General features: G+C 41.8%; 1 protein-coding gene across 3 annotated transcripts in view; it reads left to right on the top strand.

Annotated features, from left to right (window-relative positions):
• The window catches only part of LYPD6 (LY6/PLAUR domain containing 6), a 191,513-nt gene extending 168,969 nt beyond the window's left edge, over positions 1–22,544 (top strand). For 2 of the 3 annotated variants that reach the window (XM_070423030.1, XM_070423029.1), the window contains 3 exons: positions 4,827–4,925; positions 17,627–17,757; positions 19,619–22,544. In XM_070423030.1, coding sequence (XP_070279131.1) covers positions 4,827–4,925; positions 17,627–17,757; positions 19,619–19,786 — 398 coding nt within the window. In that variant the 3' untranslated portion in view covers positions 19,787–22,544. Of the gene's footprint in view, positions 1–4,826; positions 4,926–17,626; positions 17,781–19,618 lie in introns of all 3 variants that reach the window. The other variant, XM_070423031.1, reaches the window with a different exon arrangement.
• The last annotated feature ends 1,784 nt before the right edge of the window (positions 22,545–24,328 follow it).

The following is a 24,328-nucleotide window of genomic DNA, read 5'->3' as shown; positions in this document are numbered from 1 at the left end:
CTAGTCTTGCAAAAGATAATTGTGAAGAATCTATTAAATAATCCCAAATTTGGAACACTATAGCTTATTAATGCTAAATTCTCTAAAAGTTTATGTGTAGAATGGTTGGAGTGTCAATCTCTGCTCAGAGTTCTTAATTTATCTCTTTGATGGGAAAGTTTCCAGGAAAATTAGCCCAACATTCCAGCTCAAAGTTCTACTGGCTGTAGCAACATTCAGATAAAATTAGATTCTCTAGCGAGTTAATCATGCCAGCTAAAGTGCTATGGCTCTTTTCAGTCATGAACCTTGACCAATATGATCATTTTTTGAGAAATGCTATTCTTTGACAAACAGTTTACATCTGTTTTTCAAAACTCCTACTCTGATAATCTTACTTCAAAATTTAAAAACTACTTTAAACTTTTACTTTTTTAAAAATATGTTTTTATTTATTTCAGAGAGGGAGAGAGAGATAGAACCATCAATGATAAGAGAGAATCATTGATTGACTGCTTCCACCACACCACCTACTGGGGATTGAGCCTACAATCAGGGCATGTACCCTGACCAGGAATTGAACCGTAACATCCTAGTTCATAGGTCAATGCTCAACCACTGAACAACACCAGCTAGCCTAAACTTCTCTCTTTTAAACATATTTATATATTAAATACTTTGAAGATGCTAGTGACTTTTTAAAAATGAAATCAGGATGATTTACTAAACTATTTTGCATGTTTTTTTCTCATAACTTATCAAAATAAGCCAATAAAATGTCTATGAGAATATTTGAATGGCTTTGGAATATGAGAACCTGTTTGTTTTAAATTCTTCAGGCATGTACTTCGCTAAACTAGACTCTTTTAACTTAAATGTAACCCACCTGTCTAGGTAGTGGGATGTGCAGATATAAAACTTACTTGCATGTAGTTTTACAAAATAGTTTACTTCTTTTTTATTATAATTACTAGTAGCCCAGGGCACGAAATTCGTGCACATTAAAAGGGAATTAATTGCCCTAACCTGTTTGGCTCAGTGGATAGAGCATCGGCCTACGGACTCAAGGGTCCCAGGTTCGATTCCAGTCAAGGGCATGTACCTTGGTTGCAAGCACATCCCCAGTGGGGAGTGTGCAGGAGGCGGCTGATCGATGTTTCTCTCTCATCGATGTTTCTAACTCTCTATCCCTCTCCCTTCTTCTCTGTAAAATCAATAAAATATATATTTTTTAAAAAGGGAATTAATTAACGGAGATATTTTAATATTGCTATTTGCCCTTTCTCTATAATAGAAGTGTGAGAGATGAAAGGGAATTAGTAAAATGTATATGAAAATAATATATAAATTTATTAGTAAATAAACAGCACCAAAAGGATATAACAACAATAGAGGCATGATATAAAAACGACAAAAACATGATATGAAAACAACAAAAACATAATATAAAAACAATAGTGATGCAAACAATGACTGATAAAGTGATTAAACTTATTCTAATATCTCCCTGTACACCACATTAAGAGTGAAAAACACTTTCAGAGTGCTTGACTAATTTCCCTTGTGATGAAGTATTTAGAACTTTAACTGTAACGTCACATGTTCTTCAAACTCGAGAGAAAGCAACATATAACTGACCATGTGCGAAAACGGGTTCAGGTAGGAATATGCCTACTCTGTCTAGAGCAGCGGTTCTCAACCTGTGGGTCGTGACCCCTTTGGCAGTCGAACGACCCTTTCACAGGGGTCGCCTAAGACCATCCTGCATATCAGATATTTACATTATGATTCATAACAGTAACAACATTACAGTATGAAGTAGCAACGAAAATAATTTTATGGTAGGGGGTCACAATATGAGAAACTGTATTTAAAGGGCCAGAAGGTTGAGAACCACTGGCCTAGAGTTTGTCCTTGTGATTTATTAATAGTCATCACAAATGCTGGCATCACGGGAAACCGTCGTCTAATCAATTTAAATGGGAGGCCAGTGTCAGATGGGGACAAATTAATTCTTGGAATCAGAACAACCTCTCCCTCTGCAGATCCTGTTAATACTTCAGCTTCAATAATGTTAGGTCGTAATCTTTTGATAATAAATCTGATGCCATTACAAAGACCCCATTTACTATTGAGATTTCTCAATAGCATGATGATTGCACCCACTTTCAATTTTAATTTATGACACTGCATTCCCGAAGGAGTAATACTATTAAGAAATTCGATGGGAAAATTTTCCTTTTCAGCATCATCTGTAGAATCAATGGAATCATCAGTCAAATATGTGTGAAAATCTCCATCAAGTATATCCAAAATTTCTTCATTTAATTTTTGAACATGCTCATTTTTTTGGACAAAGAATTGCACATTTAGATATATTTTTAATATTATCTATAGATATAGTATTTCCAAAGGTATCTTCAATAGTAGATCCATTACAAATCATTTCACTTCTACTCTCCACTATGAGGGCGGGTTCCTGCCTGAAACCTCGCCCTCCAGGAAACAGCTGGGGGAGGGTGTAGCCATTTCCAAGACGACCCCTGCAGGACTGACTTCCTTCCGGTTGGTCGCGGTTCTGGCCTTGCTGTTACACCCAGGGTTTTTATATAAGTAGATACCTAGGGAGAGGATGACTCCTCCCAGTGAAATTTCCTCCTTGGGAATGAAGTGGTTGGATGGCTATGTCTAAGTGGCTTTCCATCCTCGTTTTCTAAGACGATCCATGTGCAAACTATCATTCTGTTGATGAATTTGAGTGATCAACTACTTGGAGGAACATAGAACTCTCACATGGGCCCATAAACAGGTCCAGGTACCTGCCTTTTTAAAAAGACAGTTTATTACTTTTGATCTTGCTATTTTCAGAGGCAGCTCTGTGAACTGTTGTAAGCAAGTGCAAGGATGGGCAGCTGTTCTAGGCAAGGTGAAAATCAAAGTTATATCTGGCCAATAATTCTGGCCTTAAGCGGCTGCCTCCTCCTTCATTTATTTTTGATAACATACTTAATTGGTTCCATGTGGGTAAAGCAATTTACCCTGAGATGATTATTTCCGCCAGTGGGATATGCAGGCTCAGGCATCTGCGAGAGAGAACAGTTGGCTTCTGCAGATGAAGTGTTTGAGTGTTTGCAGCTTTCAAAGAGGCCAGGTAATTCTACAAATTAAACACACAGATTCACAAGTTCTGTTCATGAAAGGCAAAGCTCTAAGCAGAAAGGCAAAGTAAGCAAATGATTAGAACTCAGCAGCAAGTAAAAGCACATCAGCAGATCGGACTGAGATAACCTAGCCTGATATTCCTTGTGCATCCTCATCTTTAAATGCTAACGAGGCGTGACTCTCATGGAACACCTCCCCCCACCCCAGCATAAATGCAAGGTAGAGAATACAAGTAACTGGAGGACAGAAGAAGCAACTTAGGGGTGAGGAGAGGAGGGGATGGAGAGGAGGGGCTTCAGGATGGAGCTAGGAGCCTAGAGTGCATCTGCATCCCCAGGGGCCCCCAGTGCTGCCCCACGGACGTTGGACCTGGGCCTGAGAGGCCCCCCAAGAGGTTTCACCTCTGCATACGCAGCAACTATTTTAGCATTGGAGACGCCTTTCTTATCATCCCCAGGGATTCTTAACCATGTTGGGTCTGAGCAGATAGAAATATTACAAGGAACTAAAGAAATTGCCACCTTTGCAGGTACAAAATGGTCAAACATCAGGAAAGTTTTATGATTGAACCTAATATTTATATGTACTTGTTGACCTGTCTACATAAGTTGGCACATAAAAGTAAGTCGTTGGAAATTCAGAGTGCCTTTTGTAATTGAAAAGTTTATTGAGATAATTGTAGATTAAGCAGTTTTAAGAAATAATATAGAAAGATTCCAGGTATACTTTACCCAGTTTCCCCCAATGGGAACATTTTGAAAAACTATAGACTAATATCACAGCCAGGTTATTGATATTGATACACCTATCCACTGGTCTTATTCAGACTCCCCAGTTTTATTTGTGTACATTGTGTGTGTGTGTGTGTGTGTGTGTGTGTTGAATTCTGCATAATTTTATCACATGTGTAGGTTTGTGTATTTACAACTAAGTCAAGACACTAAATAGTTTCAATAGCACATGATTCCTCTTGGCCTCACACCAAGCTCCCTCTAAACCTGTCCCTACCCTGGCAACCACTAATCTTTCCTCCATTTCTAAAATTTCATCATTTTAAAATATTACATATAGTAAATGTTACATATAATATATAACATTTATGGGGATTGACTTTTTTCACTCGGCATAATTCCCTGGAAATTCATCCAAGTTGATGAATGTATTAATAGTTCATTTTTATAGCGGACTGGTGTTCTATAGCATGGAGGTACCACAGTTTAACCTTCACCCATTGAAGGACATCTGGATTGATTCCAGGTTTTGTCTATTACAAATAAAGTTGCTGTGAATATTTGTGTACAGATTTTTGTGAAGATGTGTTTCCTTTTCTCAGAGAAATAAGACCAAGAGTGCAATTGCTGAGTCATATGTTACTTGCATGTTGACTTTTTAAAGAAACTGTCAAGCTGTTTTGAGATGGAAAATATAAAATAAAATAAAATAGAAGGTGGGGTGGGAACTGTGTGGAGGGGAGCCATAGGGGGAAAAAGAGGAACAACTGTAATAATCTGAACAATAAAGATTTAATTTAAAAAATGCAAATTAAAAAAATGTCAGCCACAATAAAATAAAATAAATTTAAAAAACAAAATTTAAATTAAAAAAAGTGAAAATGTCTAACTTCACAATGCAGGATTCTGTGCTTAGTCTAAAGCATTACTCTTTTCTCTTGATCCTTTTTGTAGCCACACCATATCCTGGTGGATTTAAGTGTTTCACCTGTGAAAAGGCAGCGGACAATTATGAGTGCAACCGGTGGGCTCCAGACATCTACTGTCCTCGAGGTAAGCTCTCAGTAGACATATTGGGGTCCCAAGAACTGACCAGGAGTGAACAGGCCTATTTATCTTGATACATATATAGAAGGAAGCATGCTCATAATCTCATTCGCTTCTCTTGTGTAAGGCTATTTCGACTGCTTATACTACACCCATAACTTATCATCAAAAACTCTCAGAGTCATAAACTGATCCATGGGGTTGCCTCTTTTCTCATGAAGCGTCGTTGGAGCTCCAGGGAAGGTGAGTGATGCTCACCCCAGGCCCAGTCACATGCAGGACATGAAGAGAACAACCAGCCTCTAATCCACTCTTTGAAGCATTAGTCATTGCATAGTAACTTCCTTTATGCAAAGTATGAATCGATGTTCATATAAAGATTCCATTTATTGCATATCTTGCTGGAGGCTTTTATCCTGAGACTGCATGAAAGCGAGAATTCTAAATGTCATCGTTGCATAAATGAAAACCCTGAGCTTTTAAAACTGTTCAGTTCTCTTTGAAGGATGAGATGGATCCCCAATGGAAGCATGAAATTTTGACTCAAAGGCCCATTTCAAAATGAAGTAGATGCTTCATAATCATATTTCTTTTATCCTATTGAATTAAAAAGATGGTTATATTTGGCTACAGAGTCATGTTAATTGGCTAGTTTATTTTTGGAAGAAAGTATTCATTTGAAGGGGAGATGACAAGGACAGGGCATTTTATTGATAGATGTTTGAGCAATTAGTTCAGTGGGCTTTGCTGCTGATCGAATTTAGTTGTTAAAATGACTGAACACACCAACACCACATCTGCTATTTTTAACATAGGACAAGAGTTCTCATGCTCACCCAGTGAAAGCACTCTGTTTCTCACGGAGCACTGGGCATTGGCCGAGCCTGGAAGCACCAATTAAGAGACAAGTGTCAGCTACCTAAACCAGTACTATTTAACCTATGGGTGCCCACCTAGACTGCCCTATAGGAACTCCTGTGAGTCTTTTCAAAATCACTGGAACCTGTGCCCTGCAGCCCTAACACTTGAGCATGACCATCATTCCCTGGAAGGCTTATTAAAACACTGGCCGGTAGCTCAGTTGGTTAGAGTGTCGTCTTGATATACCAAGGTTGCAGATTTAATCCCCAGTCAGGGCACATACAAGAATAAACCAATGAAGGCATTAAAAAAAATCAATGTTTCCCTCTCTGTCTCTATCTCCCTTCTTTTCTGTCTCTTTAAAATCAAACAATAAATAAAATTTTTTTAAGGCATTAAGAATTAAAATAAAACAAATTTCTAGCCCTACCCCTGTTCTCCCTCCTTCCAAGTTTCTGACTCAGGAAGTCTTGGATGAGGCCTGAGAATTTGCATTTCTAAAGAGTACCAGCTGATGTAGTAGCTGCTGGGCTCGACCACACATTAAGCACCACAGTCTACACACACTGAGCCAGCATCCCTGCACAGAGTATTTAAATATCCCCAGGAATTCTAGTGGACAGTCAGGAGCAAGAACCACTGGGAGCTCCTCTCCCCACTAGTAAAAAGTGTAATGTAGTGTTGTCATCTCTAGATGCCTCTTGTTTACTTTGCACCAGAGATGCTAATGGGAAAGACCACAGGGAAGAGGAAAACATGGCAACACTAAAGACTGGCTTAATCACAAGCCAGCTGTCCAGCCATCCGGGTGATCACAGAGGAGTCCTGCCGCACTGCCTTCTGCAGTCTCTCGCTCATTACAGGCGAAGCCAGTGTTCTCTAATATCCCACCGCAGAAGGAGCACTTGCGTAGGCTGCCGAGGGTCCTGGCAAAGCCACTGCTTCTCAAACTGGGCAACACATTCCAATCACGGGGTAAAATTTAAAAAATACTGATGCCCAGGTCATTCCCAGAGGTGCACGTTTAAATGGTATAGAGTGTGCCTGAGCATCAGGAGTTTTACAAGCTCCCTGTGGTTCTCAGATGTAGTGCCCTGACTGGGGATCAAACCTGCAACCATGACACAGGACACAGGCCCTTGGGGGATTAGGCAGCGAAAGATAGGAATGGGGTTTCTTCTTTCAAGGAGCATGCAGTTTAGCTGGGCAGATAAGATCTGAACATCTGAGAACCACCAGTGACTCTGGACTCAAACAGGATGGTTTGCTTGTGTAGCCAGTAACTTTTGAGTTGGTTCCTGTTGGGAAAAAGCTGGCAGATTAGCTTTGGCCACAATTGCCAGTGCTCAGTACTGCTGTACAGGACATGGGACAGTGCTTCTCTCATTATTGCCTTAGCAGAGATGAGGAGAAGAAAAGGAGGGACTGTGGACTGCGGCTTACTCAGGCTTTGGGCAGTATTTCAGAGAGACCCAGCCCAAGGCTGATGGTGTACAAGTATATCCCTGTCATGAAGAGAAAAACAGGTGACTGGTGGCAATCTGCTCGAATTCCCCACAGGAAAAGACGAAGGTCCCTCTTTATATTTTCTTTTGAGGAGAAAATCTATCCTTCCAAAATACAGATATCCAAAATATCATTGACACAATTTCTCCCCCCCCCCCTTTTTTTCCTACTTTTATCTTTTTGTCTATTAATTTATAGGGGTAAATGGAAAGTGCCACCTTGAGGTTCATGACACAGGACACAGGCGCTTGGGGGATTAGGCAGCGAAAGATAGGAATGGGGTTTCTTCTTTCAAGGAGCATGCAGTTTAGCTGGGGAGATAAGATCTGAACATCTCAAATGTCACAAATAGCAGGACAAAGGCGAGTGCCAAATGAAACATGGCATTAAATGCTGGGGAGTTAAAGGGAAGATTTGCTCTTTGGGGGCTGAGGTTGCGGGTGAGAATGTCATGGGCTCATCATGGGCTCGGAAGATGGGCAGTGGAGGGAGAAGGTGGAAGAGGACATGTCTTCCGGGAAGTCGCTCAGAGCAAAAGCATGGAGACCTGATGCCCCAAGTGAGCACGGTGGACAGGGAGAGAACTTAGCTTGGTATAGCAACTAGTTTATATCAGACAACAGTAGGAACAAGTAGGGGAGCCAGGTTATTTTTCTTGGACCTTGAACATTAGGTAAGGAGTGGGTACTAAAGCCACACCCAGCTTACTTCTTTTTTTTTTTTTTATCCTCATCCGATGATATTTTTCCATTAATTTTTAGAGAGAGTGGAAGAGAGAGGGAAAGACAGAGAGAAACCGATGTGAGAGAAACACATTGATTGATTGCCTCCCACATGCACCCTAACCAGAGCCCGGGCCTGGGAGGAGCCTGCAACCAAGGTATGTGCCCTTGATTAGACTCAAACCCGGGACCCTTCAATCCATAGGCTGATGCTCTATCCACTGAGCAAACTGGCCAGGGCACCAGCTTACTTCTTAACCAGCTCCACTGCCATAAACCATTTATCCTTTCCTCTGAGTTTTCTTCAAATTTTTCTACCAATGAAAATGCCATTGCTATTATTAGATTAAAATATAAAGTGTGTCTAATTACTAGAAATTATGGATTAACCCTAGATTTGTATTGTTGTTTTTTTCCTGTTAATTATGAGTTTGTTTGAAGCAGCTACAGGACTACCAATAGCCTTAGTAAGGGCTGAGAGCTCAGTAGCTGCTATGAAAAAAGCATACCAGCTTTTTGCAGCATTCCTGTTGTTTGTTTGTTTATTTTATGGCGTGTCTAATTAGGTTTTAATTATTACATGATGTGAAAATAACTTGTTGAAAGTGAAAAAAAAGTGTATGTTACCATTTAATCTTATCTCTATGGGATAAGCCCACATCCCAAATTGCTTAGGGGAACGCCTGAGTTTCAAGAACATTGGAAAGCTCAACTCGGCCATGTGAATGCGTGTAGGACAGATTGTGTTTTAGCAGCTGAGGTAAAGCTTGCTTACTGATTCAGCAGACGGGTTGTGAAGCATCATTTGGTCAAATAAACATCAAGAAAGACTTGCCCTGACTAGAATCACTGTGACAGGCAGTGGTGGCATCAGCCAGCCCCCTCCAGCCAACTCAGGCTCCCTGTCACTCCTAACTCTCCAAATGTGTGTTATATAAGCACTTCTTCCTCGTCACTTCGTTATTGCCTCTGGCACTTACAGATTCCTGGTATCACACTCCCTCCCTAGACATGAGAACTTGAGACGCCCTTCATAACCAATCACATTCCCTCACTTCGCTAGCCTTCTGTTGAGTCTTTGGCCCCTGAGCACTTCCTTTGCAATAACCTCAATTTCATCAACTGCTCATTATAAATCTGTGCAGTTTCCTTGACTTTGTGAACTGGCATGGGAAAGGATCTTGAAATCATATCCTAGGAGGGACCAGTTGAAAAAACTGGTAAAGGGAAAACAGGCGTTGAATGTCATGCTCTCAGGTCCACGTGTTCTCTTGCCTTGACTTTCTTCTGTGCTGTACCAGGTAAGATGAAAAGCTCCTTGAGAGAAAGGGACCATATAAGTGTTTAAGAGTCTCTGGAATTAAATGTCAAGTAAAAACCATCACAATTTTTTAAAAGGCTAGTTCTGTGTAGGCTACCTAAGGCACTAGGATTTCATGTTCCTTTTTAATTATGAAGTGCAGATGTCTCCCTCCAAGGCAAATTCTTCATTTGGAGTTATTGCTGAAATAGAATCAGACCGAGAGAAATCTTGAGATGGAGGGACACTTATCCTTTTGCTTCCAGCTTCTGTGCTGCTCACTGCTGTGTGGGTTTTTTGTTGTTGTTTTTTGGAATGTGCAGAAAAACATGGGCATGTCCCTTAATGAGTCTTTCAATATCCATTATCTGGAATAAGCAGGAATATAAATATTATCCCGGCTCCACTGAAGACAGGCCCATGGTTACACATTTTTAGGAAAGAGTCTTTGTTGTTGACTTTTTCAGACAGAGCCCGGGCTGAGACAAACAGCCTTTTTGTTTAACTTTATCCAGGGGTAGAATTTGTCTCTGGTACACTCAGAATGTAGCCCTTCAAGGTTTCTACCATTCCTCAGGGTCTCTATTTCAGCTCCAAACCCCAGGAGGACCCAGGGCCTTGCATCTTTTATAGTTAATATAGTAACACCCCCATCTCATCCCAGGTAGAGAAATCAGCATTGGTCCCTGGGATTTCTCTTACTTTCTGGAGCGTTCATTTGCACATTTACAGAAGCTATTGGTTATATGTTATTCAGCACACTTGCTGCTATGTAATGAGATGCTGTTCAGATGATCTCTCTTGTCATATCAGTAAATGGAAGTCTCAGACTTCCTCCTTTTTATAAAGTTAAGATTTTGATTAAAGTTTAACATACATACCAGAAAGTGAATAGATCACAAGTGCAGAGCAAAATGAACATGCTGTGTTTGCCACCCATGTTAAGCAATTGAACCCCAGAAGGCCATTGGAGTCCCTGGGTCATTAAACCACACCTCCCAAAGGTAACGCAATTGTGACTACTATCCTTGAGCTTTGTGGGAATGGAATCACACAGAACATACTCCTTTCTTTCCCACATTATATATGTGAAACGCATTCCTGTCTCATGAGAAGCAAAGTCATTCTTTCTCACAGATGTAGATCACTCTATGTATGTACCAAACTTCATCCATCCTACTGTTGATGGACATTTGGAGTATTTCCAGTTTTGAATATGATGAGCATTCTTGCCCATGCCTTTTGGTATGCACCTGCGTCATTTCTGCTGGGCCTATCCAGGAAGTGGGGTACCTGGGTATGTAGTGTGTGTGCTGTGGCTATACTCGTTCCTGCCTAACAGTTTGCCAGGGCGGCTGTACTAGTTTACGCTCTCCCAGCAGTGCCGGCAGGTGCCAGTTGCTGCACAGCCTTGCCAACATTCAGTATTGACAGAAACAGTAGAAGCTAGAAGTTAATGGAATGACATTTTAAAAGTGCTGAAAGTAAATAGCTGCCAACCTGGAATTCTAAACTGAGACTGTCAGCCTCGCTTCTCTGCATTTCCTTTTTCTTCTGGCTGCCCTGCTAGCTCTGGATTCCTGCATGTGCCTCCCAATTGCCTTGAGACCGACAAAAGCTCTGCTCAGCTTTTCTGCCCCTTTGCAGAATTTTCTGCTTGGCTACTCAGCCTCTGTTCCCGTGCAGGTGCCTCAAGGGGAGAACAGGTATAGAATGTCAGGCTCAACTCAATGTGTTCTTCATTTTGCTGGTGCCTTACTCTTCAAATCCTATCTGCCTCGGTCCACTCCTATGCTTTCATGCAGATTTTGGGTGTTATTTTAATTTTACTCTGTTTTTGTTGTTAAGAAGGGACAGGTTAATTCATCTAAGCTGGCACTGTAATTTTCAGATTTATTCTTTAATTAGAATTTTTCAAGAAATTTTTAAACCAAATGTTCTACTATCAACCTTAAGATTTTTTTTCTTGTAATCTGACAGCATCAAACTTACTCCAGTTCATAGCGTTTACATCAGGTATTTTCTGCTAACACAGTTGTCTCAGATAGGAAGCATCCATTTGATGACTTTGTCTTATAATTTTTATTTTAATTACTTACCACTGTAAAGTCCAGTTTCTCCAACTGTTGCTGAAAGTTCTACCCAATGCAATAAGGCAAGAAAATGACATAAAAGGCATACAGTTTGGAAATGAAGAAATAAAACCGTTTCTTATCACACATGGCCTGACTTTTGAGGAGTTGTTGATATTTCTCCTTAGAAAATCAAGTTACTCTCAAGAACAGTATGGCATTTTCTTAAACAGCTACACATGCAACTGCCATATAACCAGTAATTCTATTTCTCCAATTTATCCCAGAGAATTGAAAATGTATGTTCACATAAAAACCTCTACACAAATGTCGATAGCAGCTTTATTAATAACTAGAAGCCCGGTGCACGAAATTCATGCATGGGGAGTGTCCCTCAGCCCAGCCTGCACCCTCTCCAATCTGGGTCCCCTCAAGGGATGTCTGACTGCCTGTTTAGGCCCGATCCCATCGGGTATCCCTCTCACCATCCAGGACTGCTGGCTCCGAACCGTTCGCCTGCTTGATTGCCCCTAACTGCTTCTGCCTAACAGCCTGATCACCCCCTAACCACTCCCCTGCCAGCCTGATCGATGCCTAACTGCTCTCCCCTGCCGGCCTGGTCACCCCTAACTGCCCTCCCCTGCAGGCCTGGGTCCCCCCCAACTGTCCTCCCCTGCAGGCCTGGTTGCCCCCAACTGCCCTCCCTTTTAGGCCTGATCCCTCCCAACTGCCCTTCCCTGCTGGCCTGATTGCCCACAACTGCCCTCCCCTGTCGGCCATCTTGTGTCCACATAGGGGCAGCCATCTTGTGTGTTGGAGTGATGGTCAATTTGCATATTACCTCTTTATTAGATAGGATATCCACAACCTAGATAGCCTTTCAGTGAGTGAATGTTTAAACCAATTTTGGTATACCCATAGCATGGAATACTACTCAGTAATAAAAATTAACAAACTGTTAATTAACAGCATGGATAATTTTCAAGTGAATTAGGCTGAGTGAAAATCCCTAGTCCCAAAAGTTCACACACTGTTTGATTCCATTTATATAACATCCTTGAAATGATGGCATGATAGAAGAAGCACAGACTAGTTGCTGCCAAGGGTTCAGGAGGGGGTGAGGACAGAAGGTAGAGGATGTGAACATAAAAATTCAACATGAGGGATCCTTGTCGAGATAGAACATTCTGTATCTTTCCTGCATCAATTTCAATGTTCTGAGCAGGACATTATACTGTAGTGTTGCAATGTGTTACCATGCAGGGGAAACTGAATAACAGGCACATGGGATCACTCTGTATTATTTCTTACAAATACATGTGAATTTACAATGATCTCAAAACCTAAAGTTTAAACAACAAACAAAATTAACCAGTAATATATATATATATATATATATATATATATATATATATATATGCCAGTGTGCCAATGTTGAGAAACCTTGATCTAGAACAGTGATGGTGAACCTTTTGAGCTCGGCGTGTCAGCATTTTGAAAAACCCTAACTTAACTCTGGTGCCGTGTCACATATAGAAATTTTTATGATATTTGCAACCATAGTAAAACAAAGACTTATATTTTTATATTTTATATATTTAAATGCCATTTAACAAAGAAAAATCAACCAAAAAAATGAGTTCGCGTGTCACCTCTGACACGCGTGTCATAGGTTCGCCATCACTGATCTAGAAGGAAAGCCAGACATACCAAATAAGGAAGCTAAGGAAGGGCTGTGAACCTGTGGTTGCGGGGGGGTGTGGGGGAGTGGGGGGGGCGGGGGGGGGGTAGGAATTAAGGCTGGTTTCACAGAATACATGTCATTTGGTTTGAGCCTCAAAGAATATCAGGTTTCTAGGAGCAGAAGAAAGAAAAACATTTTTTGTTGTGAAGAATAGTCAAAAGTTGTGTCATGGTGTCTCAAAGTATCTAGCGAGGTGGTCTGGGGCCTAGATCAAGGAGTTACTGCAGTTCTTGAGTTACAGTAAGTGCTGAGTTTCAGCTCTGAGTTATACACATAATGGATGCCTCCAGCAGGGAAGCACAGTTACTCCTATCTCCTGAGACAGAGCTTCAAGGACAGAGAGTATGCAAGGGAGTAGGTCAAATAATCCCAGCAGTGAGCAGTGGGCTCCTTGACATTTAGAGTCCCTTGTAATTTTAAGTGTTGTTCACGCTTTCCCAGACAGTGAGTGGCATGATCTGACCTTCGTTTCAGTAGTCTATCTGGAGGTTGGCTGTCCGGCACCTGCATTAGAAAGGAAAGAGATTGGAGCCAGAGAAGACAGGAAATGAAAGAGGCCCTGTATTGGGGAAATGGAACACACAAGATTAGATGGATAATGGAGACATTTCAGAGAACTTGGAGACACCCAGTTTGGCAAGAGAGGTCTGAGCTGATTCTGAAGTTTCTAGTCCAAGATAGAGGTGCCATTTCTCAGGATGTCCCTTCCTGAAGTAGAAATGCAGGAAGATAAACAGAGCCAAGAGGGAGGGCGGTGATGTGATTGGTTTGGGAGATGTGAGGTGCACGTTGCTGCTGGCGATTTCCAGGAACTAGTTAGAAACTTGGTTCTACAGCCAAGGAGAGAGAATCAGACTGAAGATAGGTCTTGAGAAGTTGGATGAGGTTACTTGAGTGACAGAAGCTCCCAGAACTGAACTTGGGAGAATATCAACACTCAGGTTAGAGAAGTTAGAAATGAAGAGAACGGAGATGCAGGAAAAAATCTAGAAGAAAAAGCTCTGAAGTCCAATGTGGGGAATCACAGAGGAAGTTATACACAGCAGAATCTGGAACCGAACAGAAATTCTGCAGTATCAGATAGGGGTAAAGAGCGTTGAATCGACACTTGGGTGAACCAACTTGCGCAGAGGGGCCTGGATGGCACACTGAGGGATGTGAAGGGCTGTGTGCACAAGAAGAATCCAGCGGAAAGGAGTATGCTGCAGGGGCTGTCAGCCTTTCTTTTTCAATATAATTGGTAATATTACAATTCAAGTTATTTTCCTCCCATGAACTTTCTTGGACCTGGTGAATTGTTCTCTAGCAACACTTTCATAATTATATATGTTTGTAAAGAAACCATAACTAACGGAGCAACCGTGGCAAAAAGGCCTTTTACCAGAGTTGGTCATTTTTAATATCTCCTTTTAATTCAAATCATTTTATGTATATTTTTTTAGATACAGTTTCTGTTATTGGAAACTGCATGTTGATGAGTAACTGGACATTTACATTTTCACTTTGAACCTTTTTTAAGTTTCAGAGCTAGGTTCGGGAATGCGTGCATGTCTATATGTGTGAATTTCATGAAAATTATATTTTGTGCCTTCCAGTAGTTGATTAAGCTTCTTACTCTGTTCTGATTTTGCTTGAATCTCACAGTAAAAGACTTTTGTTTCACAACCTCTGGGAATACCATGCAGTGCAGAATATGAGATTTTTAGAGGCCCAAACTAACTTGGTAGAAATTCAAATCCATCTTTTATCTTTTAGATAAAAGCCTTTGAAATCCTTTTAGTGTGAAGTTATCAGCAGGCTTGATTCTCATATAACCTCATTACTAACCCAAGGATTATTCAAAATGCATGGAGAGCAATGCTCTGTGGCTGAAACTCGGTTTTCATCAACTCTACAGTCTAGAGATAAGCCCCATGTGGTCCTCCTGGTTCTGGTTGGGAAATTCTGCCTGTCCTGTCCCCATCCCCCTAGAAGATCAAGTACAAATTCAAGGTTCTCATAAGTTGTGCACGAAAGAAACCTGTTCGGCTCTATTTGAGCATTTTCCAAATTTATTTAACCACGGACCCTTTTCCACGTTAACATTTTATAGCTCACCTAGGGGCTTTGTGAGATAAGAAGTGGAATGAATATTTTTAAGGGATTGATGCCTCAGATCCGAAGTATGTACTGCTGGAAGTAATGGGGTGTCCTCAACATGTCTTTGTGTCATGGATCGGACTTGGTGAAGTGTGAGAAAAAATTCTTATCCACCTTCCTCACTGCTCATCCTTCTCCCCCCAGAATGTCAGGAATTGGCTTATTAGGTACTGGGCTTCTGCATATTTTCCTGAAAAAGAAGAAGAAGAAGAAGAAGAAGAAGAAGAAGAAGAAGAAGAAGAAGAAGAAGAAGAAGAAGAAGAAGAAGGAGAAGAAGAAGAGGAAGAAGAAGAAGAAGAAGGAGAAGAAGGCTTCATCAGTTGTGTCTAATTTCATTCAGTGGAATAAGATTCCAATTAAGAAATTAAAATAGAATTTGTTGTGGATGTAATCTTATGAACAAAAGGTAGTTATATCAGGTTCACCAGTTGTTATTCTCATGTTTAGTTAAAACAAGATAATTCACTGTTTGGGGGACAAATGTAGTTTCCAGAACTGAGACCATTTGATGATTTACTTATTCCATAAGGGGATGATCTTATCTGCTCAGATTTACATTTGGAGCAATAAAACCTCCGGCAGCTGCTGCTGGCTGTCTGCGTGAAGAGAAGGCTTTCTTGAACATTCCTTTTTTATGGCTTTCTTGAACATCTGAAGTTGGGGTGAGGATGGGAAAGGTTTACCTATGGAGGCCATAAACTGATACCAGGGAGGTAAACCAGTCCTTTTTTGGAAGAGCTGGTAAATCTCTTAGGTCACAGGCCTCCATATGTTAAAACCTGTCAGAGGCTTAAAAAAAAACAGGGGACAGCTGCCACCTCCTCTTCATCAGGAAAACAGTCACTTCAATTTAAAAATATGGGTTTTCACCTTTTCTTATGAGCTCATAAGGTGACGTTACTCACCCCACCCTCTAGGAGCCTGAGCAAGGTAGGGTCTGCCTGGTGACCTGATTCCAGCTGACAACATTCTGGTCAGGGTACAGTGTGGGGACAGCACTTGGGGGAGGGCCTGGACACAGTCTCAGCCCATGGACACTGAGACGGACCGAGAATGTAGCCATTGCAGAAGTCGCTGCGCTCAGCAAGATTCACCGGAGGCCACTCACATTCCTGGCAGGTGCAGGCATCAAGGACGATTATTCAACCCCCTGAATTCATGACTCCCAGGCTGTGACAGTGTGGTCTGTGTGAGCTCATTCTCAGAGTCTAAAATTATTCAGCTTTCTTCTGTGGACACGAGTACTTTGGTTAAAGGCTGCCAAGTTTATGACAGAATCTGGTGGGGGGCGGATTTTTATTGCCTAATAAATAACATCATAGAAGGTCATAATTCCATATTAGCCACTAAATATCTAAAATGGTTAAAGTATGCAAAGTTAGGTCCAAGATATGGATGAAAAACAGCTCAGTGACATTTCTTGAGAATTATTCATTTTCTTTTTCAATCTGAAAATGGAACGGGAACATTCAGCTAAATCCCAGGCTTAGAAAGCTGAGCATCGCCTGGAGGACTTAAAGAATTACACTGGCAAAGCCATTTTTCTTTAGACTTTAAATTACAAACTAAAAAGGAAAAGTTCTCCATGGAATTTGGGGAGAAATCTCAAGTTCTCAGGTGTTTAGGACCTAAACAGACCTGTAGAAACTCACACTGTGGTCTTTCTTTGCCTGCCATCCTGGACAGACACGAGATCTGCTGGGGAGAGACAATTTTGGAGCATCTTCATTGGTGGGTCAGTTGTCTTCTGCGATGAATTCTAAGACCCGGCAGTGCTCTTAGGCAAGACCTTCTTTCTTTTGGATAAAGTCATTGCTCTAGATACAGTGAATCTATTTTTCATCTTTCTGCCCTTACTAGGGAAGAGCTGTTAGACACACACACACACACACACACACACACACACACACACCAGCCTCTGCTCTAGTCCTTTCTCTCCTTGAAGACCTTTTACCTCCTAACTTCTTGTCTTCTAACCCCATGTTCTTTGAACGTTTTTACCCCTTCATCTCCCTGAAAATTGCTATGATTCTCACATCCTCAATCATCCCTCCAAACCTCTCCTTCCCTAAAACTAAACATCAGTCCAGGGTACAATTTGTTGAAAGGCATGGAGTGATGCCCACTAGTTTAAGTCTTGGCTCATGGGGATTGCGATGGGCAGAGACCTCCTCCTCTGATCAGGGCTCAGTGGATCTCCAAGGACATCTCTGGGATTGGACATGCACCCAACGCAGTGCACATCCCATGTGCTGTTAGATCCTTTTAGCACTTACAGGGCTGACACTCCTGTTGTTTCCCCCTCGGGCAGGCTGGGCTAACATTTTCTATGTCAATTAAAACATCGTTTTTGTTGTCAACAGAGACCAGATACTGCTACACTCAGCACACGATGGAAGTCACGGGAAACAGCATCTCTGTCACCAAACGCTGCGTCCCGCTGGAAGAGTGCTTGTCCACTGGCTGCAGAGACTCCGGGCATGAAGGCCACAAGGTCTGGCAACAAAGCACGTGCCGGTACAGCATAGTCAGCCTTTCTCCTTCGGATGTCCGCCAGTGCTCACGAGCAAAGTCTCACTTCCCATGGAGCCTGGATTTTGACTGTCCTTATAGCATTAGAAGATGCTTGCTTTCCTGTTTGCTCTAAAAGAATAAAGATTTATGCCAGGGTGTAGGATAAATGATGTAAACACAACACCAAGAGGGTATTGAAAATTATCGCAAGCCCTTTCTCCACTCAAAAGAAAGTAATAAAACTGCCAGAAGGAAACGGAACAAGGGACCAATTATGTCCTCATGGCAAAGCACTGCAGGTGCAGCAACAACTCATCAGCTGTGGTTGGCCAAGGCAGCTGAGCTCTGATAGCTCTCTCTAAAGTGGGGCCATGGCGCTTGTAGGTTGCTGATTTGGGGAAGGTATGCGTTGGCTCCTGAGTCATTTCAGTAGAGAGTGAGAGCACCTTTTCCTTGTGGGGTTGCTCCCCTGAAACTCCATCTGGTGCCTGTGCCGAAGCACTCAGTTTCAAACCAACTTTGAGGGCAGTCTCTTAAGACTTGTCCAACACTAAGAATATAATGATCAGAGGAAGGCCACCTGGCTCGCAGTTGGGATGAAGAATGCCCCTGACGCCCTGGCTGGTGGTTCAGAGCTGGCTGCCCATATGAGCTTGTATGTCAGGCCTTGGCCTTTATTTTTTCACCTCAGGCTGCCTTCCTGGGGGTTGGGAGCAGTGCCCGCTCTGATAGCCGGCAACGGCACTGTTCGTGGGGGCTTCTTTCTCTTAAGACTTGTCCAACACTAAGAATTAAATTTTAAAGTATAACCTGCCTACTAGCTCCTGGTTTGCAATGTGAAGGTAAACCCCAGGGTTTTACTTGACCCTCTAGCAGGCTGGACCTGGTTCTCAGGTATCATTGTGGGTACTTCACCGAGGAGGAAGTTATAGATCAGAGAAGTGACATGTGCTCAGGTCACACAGCTAGTGATCAATAGAGACAGAATCCCAACTCACTTCTGATCCGTTTCTCTCCTCGACTTTAAAATGTCTTCCCAGCCCCTATCAGGGGTGAGCAGACTGAAGTCTGCAGGAAGTGACAGACTATTACCCATCACAGAGTCTTCAGGCATTACTGTGGAGGCAGGCCACTTGCAAATCTTGTTAAAATGCAGATTGTCGTTTGCTAAGTCCAGGGCTAGCTTGAGGTTCTGCATCTTTAATGAGCTCCCAGTTGATGCTGAAGCTTCTGATGTGTACTTAGCATAGCTATGGCCTATCGATAATTCTTTGGGTTTAGTTCTATCTCATGAGCCACAAGGAAAGCTGTATGAAGCATTAATGGCATAAATGAAAACCCTTCAACCCTTAACTCACCAACCAGAATGGAGAGAATGATGCAGACAATTCCAATGAAAGTAAATATTTAAGTCAAAATTATCTGGGTTGTTGCCCCTTCACCTTCCCTGTGAAAACTTGGCAAGTGGAAGTTTGCCCTCATCAGTTTCCGCAAGTGGTCAGAGGAGCCTCTTTGGGAAAGGTAGGATAAGTATTATTTATAATCCATACTTCAGAGAGGGAATAGTCAGGATCTAGGAAACATGTAAACCTGGAATAACCACAAGGTGCGATGTCAAAAGCAGAACCCACGTCCCTTGAAGTGTCGCTGGGGCCTTTCATTTTGACCACACCTTCCAGATGACATCTCATCACAGCCCCTGTGATGCAGGCTGGTGTCTCCTTTGTAGAGCAGGTCACTCACATCTGAGTCTCATCGTGAAAGAAACAGCCCCTTCAAGAATCCCTGCCTCCTTCCAAGACCTGCCAGCTTCTCATCACCCTTCTTTTTCTTCTTTCCAGGTCTGCACTTCCTGTTGTGAAGGAAATATCTGTAACTTGCCACTCCCCCGAAATGAAACTGATGCCACATTTGCCACAACGTCACCCATAAACCAGACAAATGGGCAGCCACACTGCGTGTCAGTGATAGTGTCCTGCTTGTGGGTGTGGCTGGGACTCACCTTATAGCAGCTCAAAGGCGCGATGTGTGGTGGCAATCTGAGGGGATCTCGAAGGCCCGCAGTCATGCATGAGTCATTGGCCTGGCAACAGTACACACGTGAAACCACAGCACTCAAGGATGTCTTCCTAGTCAAGCATCTCCACTTCCCGTGAGGAACAAGCATTGCTTCAGTCCAAGACCTTATCAAAGCCAGCCTGCCCCTAAAATAGACCGAATTCTATACCACAGACCTTTGTTTTCACCCCAAGAAATAGTTCTGCATTTATTGAGTTCTGGCTCTTAATTTGGAAGACATGCATGAGCCACAGGAGATCCTGGGCCCCTCTGAGATGTTAGGCAACGTGAGTAGTTGTTCATTTTTCAGGAGAAAGTTAAAGGACTGTTGGTTTAAGTATAACCATGAGTTCACTTATGGCTCTAGAATTTTAAAATTCTAATTGCAAAATGAATGGACTGTTTCCGCGGAGATTCTTACTGAGTCCCTAGAAAAGAAGTGAACCATTTGTCCAATTTATGTTTCCAACATTCTTCTCCCAATGGCGGGGATCATATTCCCTCTGCTCTGTGTGGGAGATAAAAAGGCAATCATAAACGTTTGCTCTATGGGGAGGAGGGCTAGAAAAGGATTTTTCCTAATTTAATGGAATTTGCATCTGTAAAGTGGGCATTTATCCCTTCGTATCATTGGGGGGATTGGCTTGACTTAGCACCTTGTTATGCTCCACGCGATCCTTGTTCTTCCTGGAATGATGGGTGTCCCACAGCAGGATGAGGTGTTCTCTCCGGGCACGGGGTTCTATTCAGACACAGCTAATTTAAGCAGAGAGAGGACTTTAAAATGAAAGGAGGAAAAATGTCTGGAGGTTGGTCCTCGTTCACTCTGAGGATCCAGTGAGTGGCTCAGCCAGATCTTTCTCCATCAGCAAGTCATGCTTCCCAAGAGCTCTCCTCGTTCTTCCTCCTTTCAAAGCCCCAGTGACTTTAGGGGGAAGGTTCTACATTGAATTGTCTGGAGATTCGTAGGGAAAGAAGACATCATATCCTAGGATGAGAAGTAGGTGAACCAGTGGGATGGTAGTGAGACTAGTAAGGAGACCTAGTGGGAAGTTTTTATTTCTTTTAGCTGATTGCTTTTGAGGTAGACAGTAAAAACTTCACCATCCTTCCTATATTTTTGGCACCCCAAGTTACAATTTTTTCTTCCTTGTAAATCATTTATACAATATTTATTTTTGTATGGCATAACTAGAAACTAAAGTATATTGTAAAAGATTCTTTATTCTGAACAGAATGATCAAATCAGAATACCTATTTTTCAACAGTGGTAGAGCTTGTAATATATGTGTTGAACATTATCTATAATACTTGCACCAGTGTTGAAAAAAGCTACTTATGTTGTGACCAAGAGTAACGTGTTGGCTTTGAGGTTTTGTGTTTGTTCCTGGTTTCCTCAGTGTTGTGGTTCCAGAAGTATTCAGGTGGTGACCATCACTGGTATGCATTTCTCTGCAGGGTTGTGGGGCATATTTGCATGAAATTCGGTGGAGCCATTGCGGATAAAGTTGTCAGGGTCTATCTGCTCTGCACAGGAAAATGTCTCTGGCTCATAAAATGAGACCTCCTCAGGGACCAATATGAGCTGACAGTGGTTAACTCTGATACACAATAATCTAAATTGCATCAAATGGCCTTAAATCAGAGTTTGGCAGGTTTATCAATAAGTTGCTTATAATTGGGGTGGGGGATTAGAGGGAGAGAGAGCAAGACATTTATTAAGCACCTCTTACGTGCCAGGCGCTATGCTAAGCACTTTACATAAATTAGATCATGTAATTCCTACAAGAACCATGTAAGGAAAATTACTAGTACTTACACTTTAGAGATGAAGGTACTGTGATTCTAAGAAGCTCAGTAAGATGAAGCCCTTTCCTTCTGATTTAGGACAGACGGGATGAGGAGGGGTTGAAGAGAAAGGGAGGGTGGAATTGCCACCCTTAGAAAAACTTGCAGGCCTGACTTCATGGGAATTGGCCATCTTACCATGCATAGTTTGTCCAGTCCTGTCTCTGCAGGGTGCCATTTGCATGTGTTCCCAGATGTTTTTTCTTTGTGGGGGTGAAGGGATGGTTTCCTCATTCATTCCTTTTGCTAAAAGAGGAGACAGGTTGATCCTACATGTAAAGATGCTCTGTGACAATGAAAATTGGATGTTGTACATATCTACATATACATTTTGTGCATGGTCACTCTCCACTGACACCTTCCAAGTACTGCATGAGATTTCAATAGGAGACAAAGTCCAAAAGTTGGTTCTTAATGAGAAAACGAGCACTCCAAAGCCCCCTGGCTGGTGCGCAGGCCCAGGTCCACAATGACATCATCTGCCACCCACGGGGTCACTGCAAACTCCAAGCAGATGTGGCTGTGTGCGCCCTGTATGCCTGTCAGAATGGCTGGTGTTTTACTCTCTCACAATAAAGTGATTTGCTTGCCATCCTCAGCCTCAAGGAGCCACAGAAGGGCCGTTTATGCGGAAGGCCCAGGACTGATCATCCATCTGACTTTTCTACCCCATTAAAGCTTCCGTTAAATCCCAACACTGATGATGGCTTGAAGTGCAAAGAGCCATGATGTGTATATAGATATATGTGCCATTTATTTATTTTTAGACTCCCCACAGCATTCATGTCAATATGGGATAAATGCCTAAATTTTGTAAATATTGTACATTTTGTAAATCAAGGAATAAAGGTTTTAAGTGTATCTCTCCAGGCTCTTCTGTACAAATGCACACGCCAATCAATGATTCGGGCACCCAGGTTATTACCAGGCATTGCATTTAGCGCCATAGGGAACTTCCTTCCAGAAGCTTACGTTCTAGTTGAAGGATAAGAAATGCGTGCATGAAAAGATACAAGACCATTTCCTCGTGCCACATGATTCTTATAGACAGTAACTGCTGCAGAAGATCCAAGAAAGGAAGATTACCAGACTTTTCAATCAGGTCTGCAGTTTTCCCAGAACATTTCTTTGTTAAATCAGGAAATATAAAAAGATTGTGTGTGTGTTGTGTGTGTATCACCCCACTAACAATTCTAAATCTTGTTCTCTTCTTAGAGTGAATTATGTTAATGATACAATAGAAAGCATTTTCCCTTGATGGTTTCTTCTGCAACAGGAAACAAATGTTTGAATAGCGTAGATGTCATTTTCATCTATACAATGAATTTATTGTAATTTTCACAGTAAAATGGTAGACATTGAAAGGGACCTTGAAAAACTCTAGCTTGTTTGTGATTTCTGATTATTCTTTCACACCCTGTATTTTGAGATTTCCAGGAAAATGTGAATATTTCCCAAAGTTAAAGGTTTTTCTCTTAGGTTCTGGATCAGTGACACAGTTCATGCTCTAAAGTGACACATGTACTTCAATGAGGATAGTTGTTATCACTAACCTTTCTGAATAACTCTGTGTCCAATGGGCACAGCACCTCAGGTAGACTGCTTTTAGAAAATCTGATTTTGAAAACATAGACTTACACAGTAGCCCAATTGGGGGGTGTTTAAAAGGAGCCTTCACTTCATAAAAGCACTTTATATCTCTTTCCCAACACACGTAAGATCTTATCTACAAACGAGACCCAAGGCACACCAGGTATCAAAAACCAGATGTGGTGCCTTGGCTACATTATGGTAGATTTGATCTGAAATACCTCAAGTGCTTTCACAAGTGTTTTCAATAAGTGACTTTAACTTGCCTATTAGGGGTGAAATATTGAAAGCTCTTTGAGCATCTGTTATTAATCCACATGATAACTGGGAGATTTAACCTTAGCTATTCAGCCATTTTTCTAACCTCACATAGCAACTTGAAACAGGACCACGGCATGAATGTGAAGCATCATGACTTTAGCCTGGAGTATTCTCCACTGAGACTACAGGAAAACAGGTGCTGATACTTCTTTAAATATAAAAATGTCTAACTTAAATTTGGTGTTGCACAACCAGTGCAGATTTCCAAAATGACTTTCTAATTGAGACTTCATTCTCTGCCATTACTCTCTTTAGCTAATTTTAGTTTTATGCTTTTTCCCATTAGAAAATTACTATTGTCTTGGCTATTTTTAATTCCATTGCAATTTCTGGAATTGGATGGGGGGAAGGGGATATCTATTTGAAGCTGACTAGAGACCTAAAATCCAGAGGCTGAGAAATGGTTTCTGTAGGAGCCTTTGCTACACTCCTCATAGCGACCCCTGATTCTTGTATGATTTCAGTTTGAAAGCACTTCGATGTTCATTGAAGTTGATCAACATGATCCATTTACAGCTTTCTCAGCTAACCAGAGCTCTGACATGGTTAAGGGAGATCCCACTGGTCGTTTACATGATGACTTTGATTCCTGATCTGCAACTTTGTTCCATGCACACTTGTCACCAGGATGACAGTAATTTTTTTTTTAACTAAAAAGCCATTTCTCAGGTCCCAAAATCAGAGGTAAATGGGACCTTAGAAAATATCTAGTACACTCCCTTTATTTTTTATAT

Source organism: Myotis yumanensis, unplaced genomic scaffold, assembly GCF_028538775.1.
Source record: "Myotis yumanensis isolate MYYU_CA2020_CCGP unplaced genomic scaffold, mMyoYum1.0.hap1 SCAF_8, whole genome shotgun sequence".
Taxonomy (NCBI): Eukaryota; Metazoa; Chordata; class Mammalia; order Chiroptera; family Vespertilionidae; genus Myotis; species Myotis yumanensis.
This window is presented reverse-complemented; position numbering and strand designations above follow the sequence as displayed.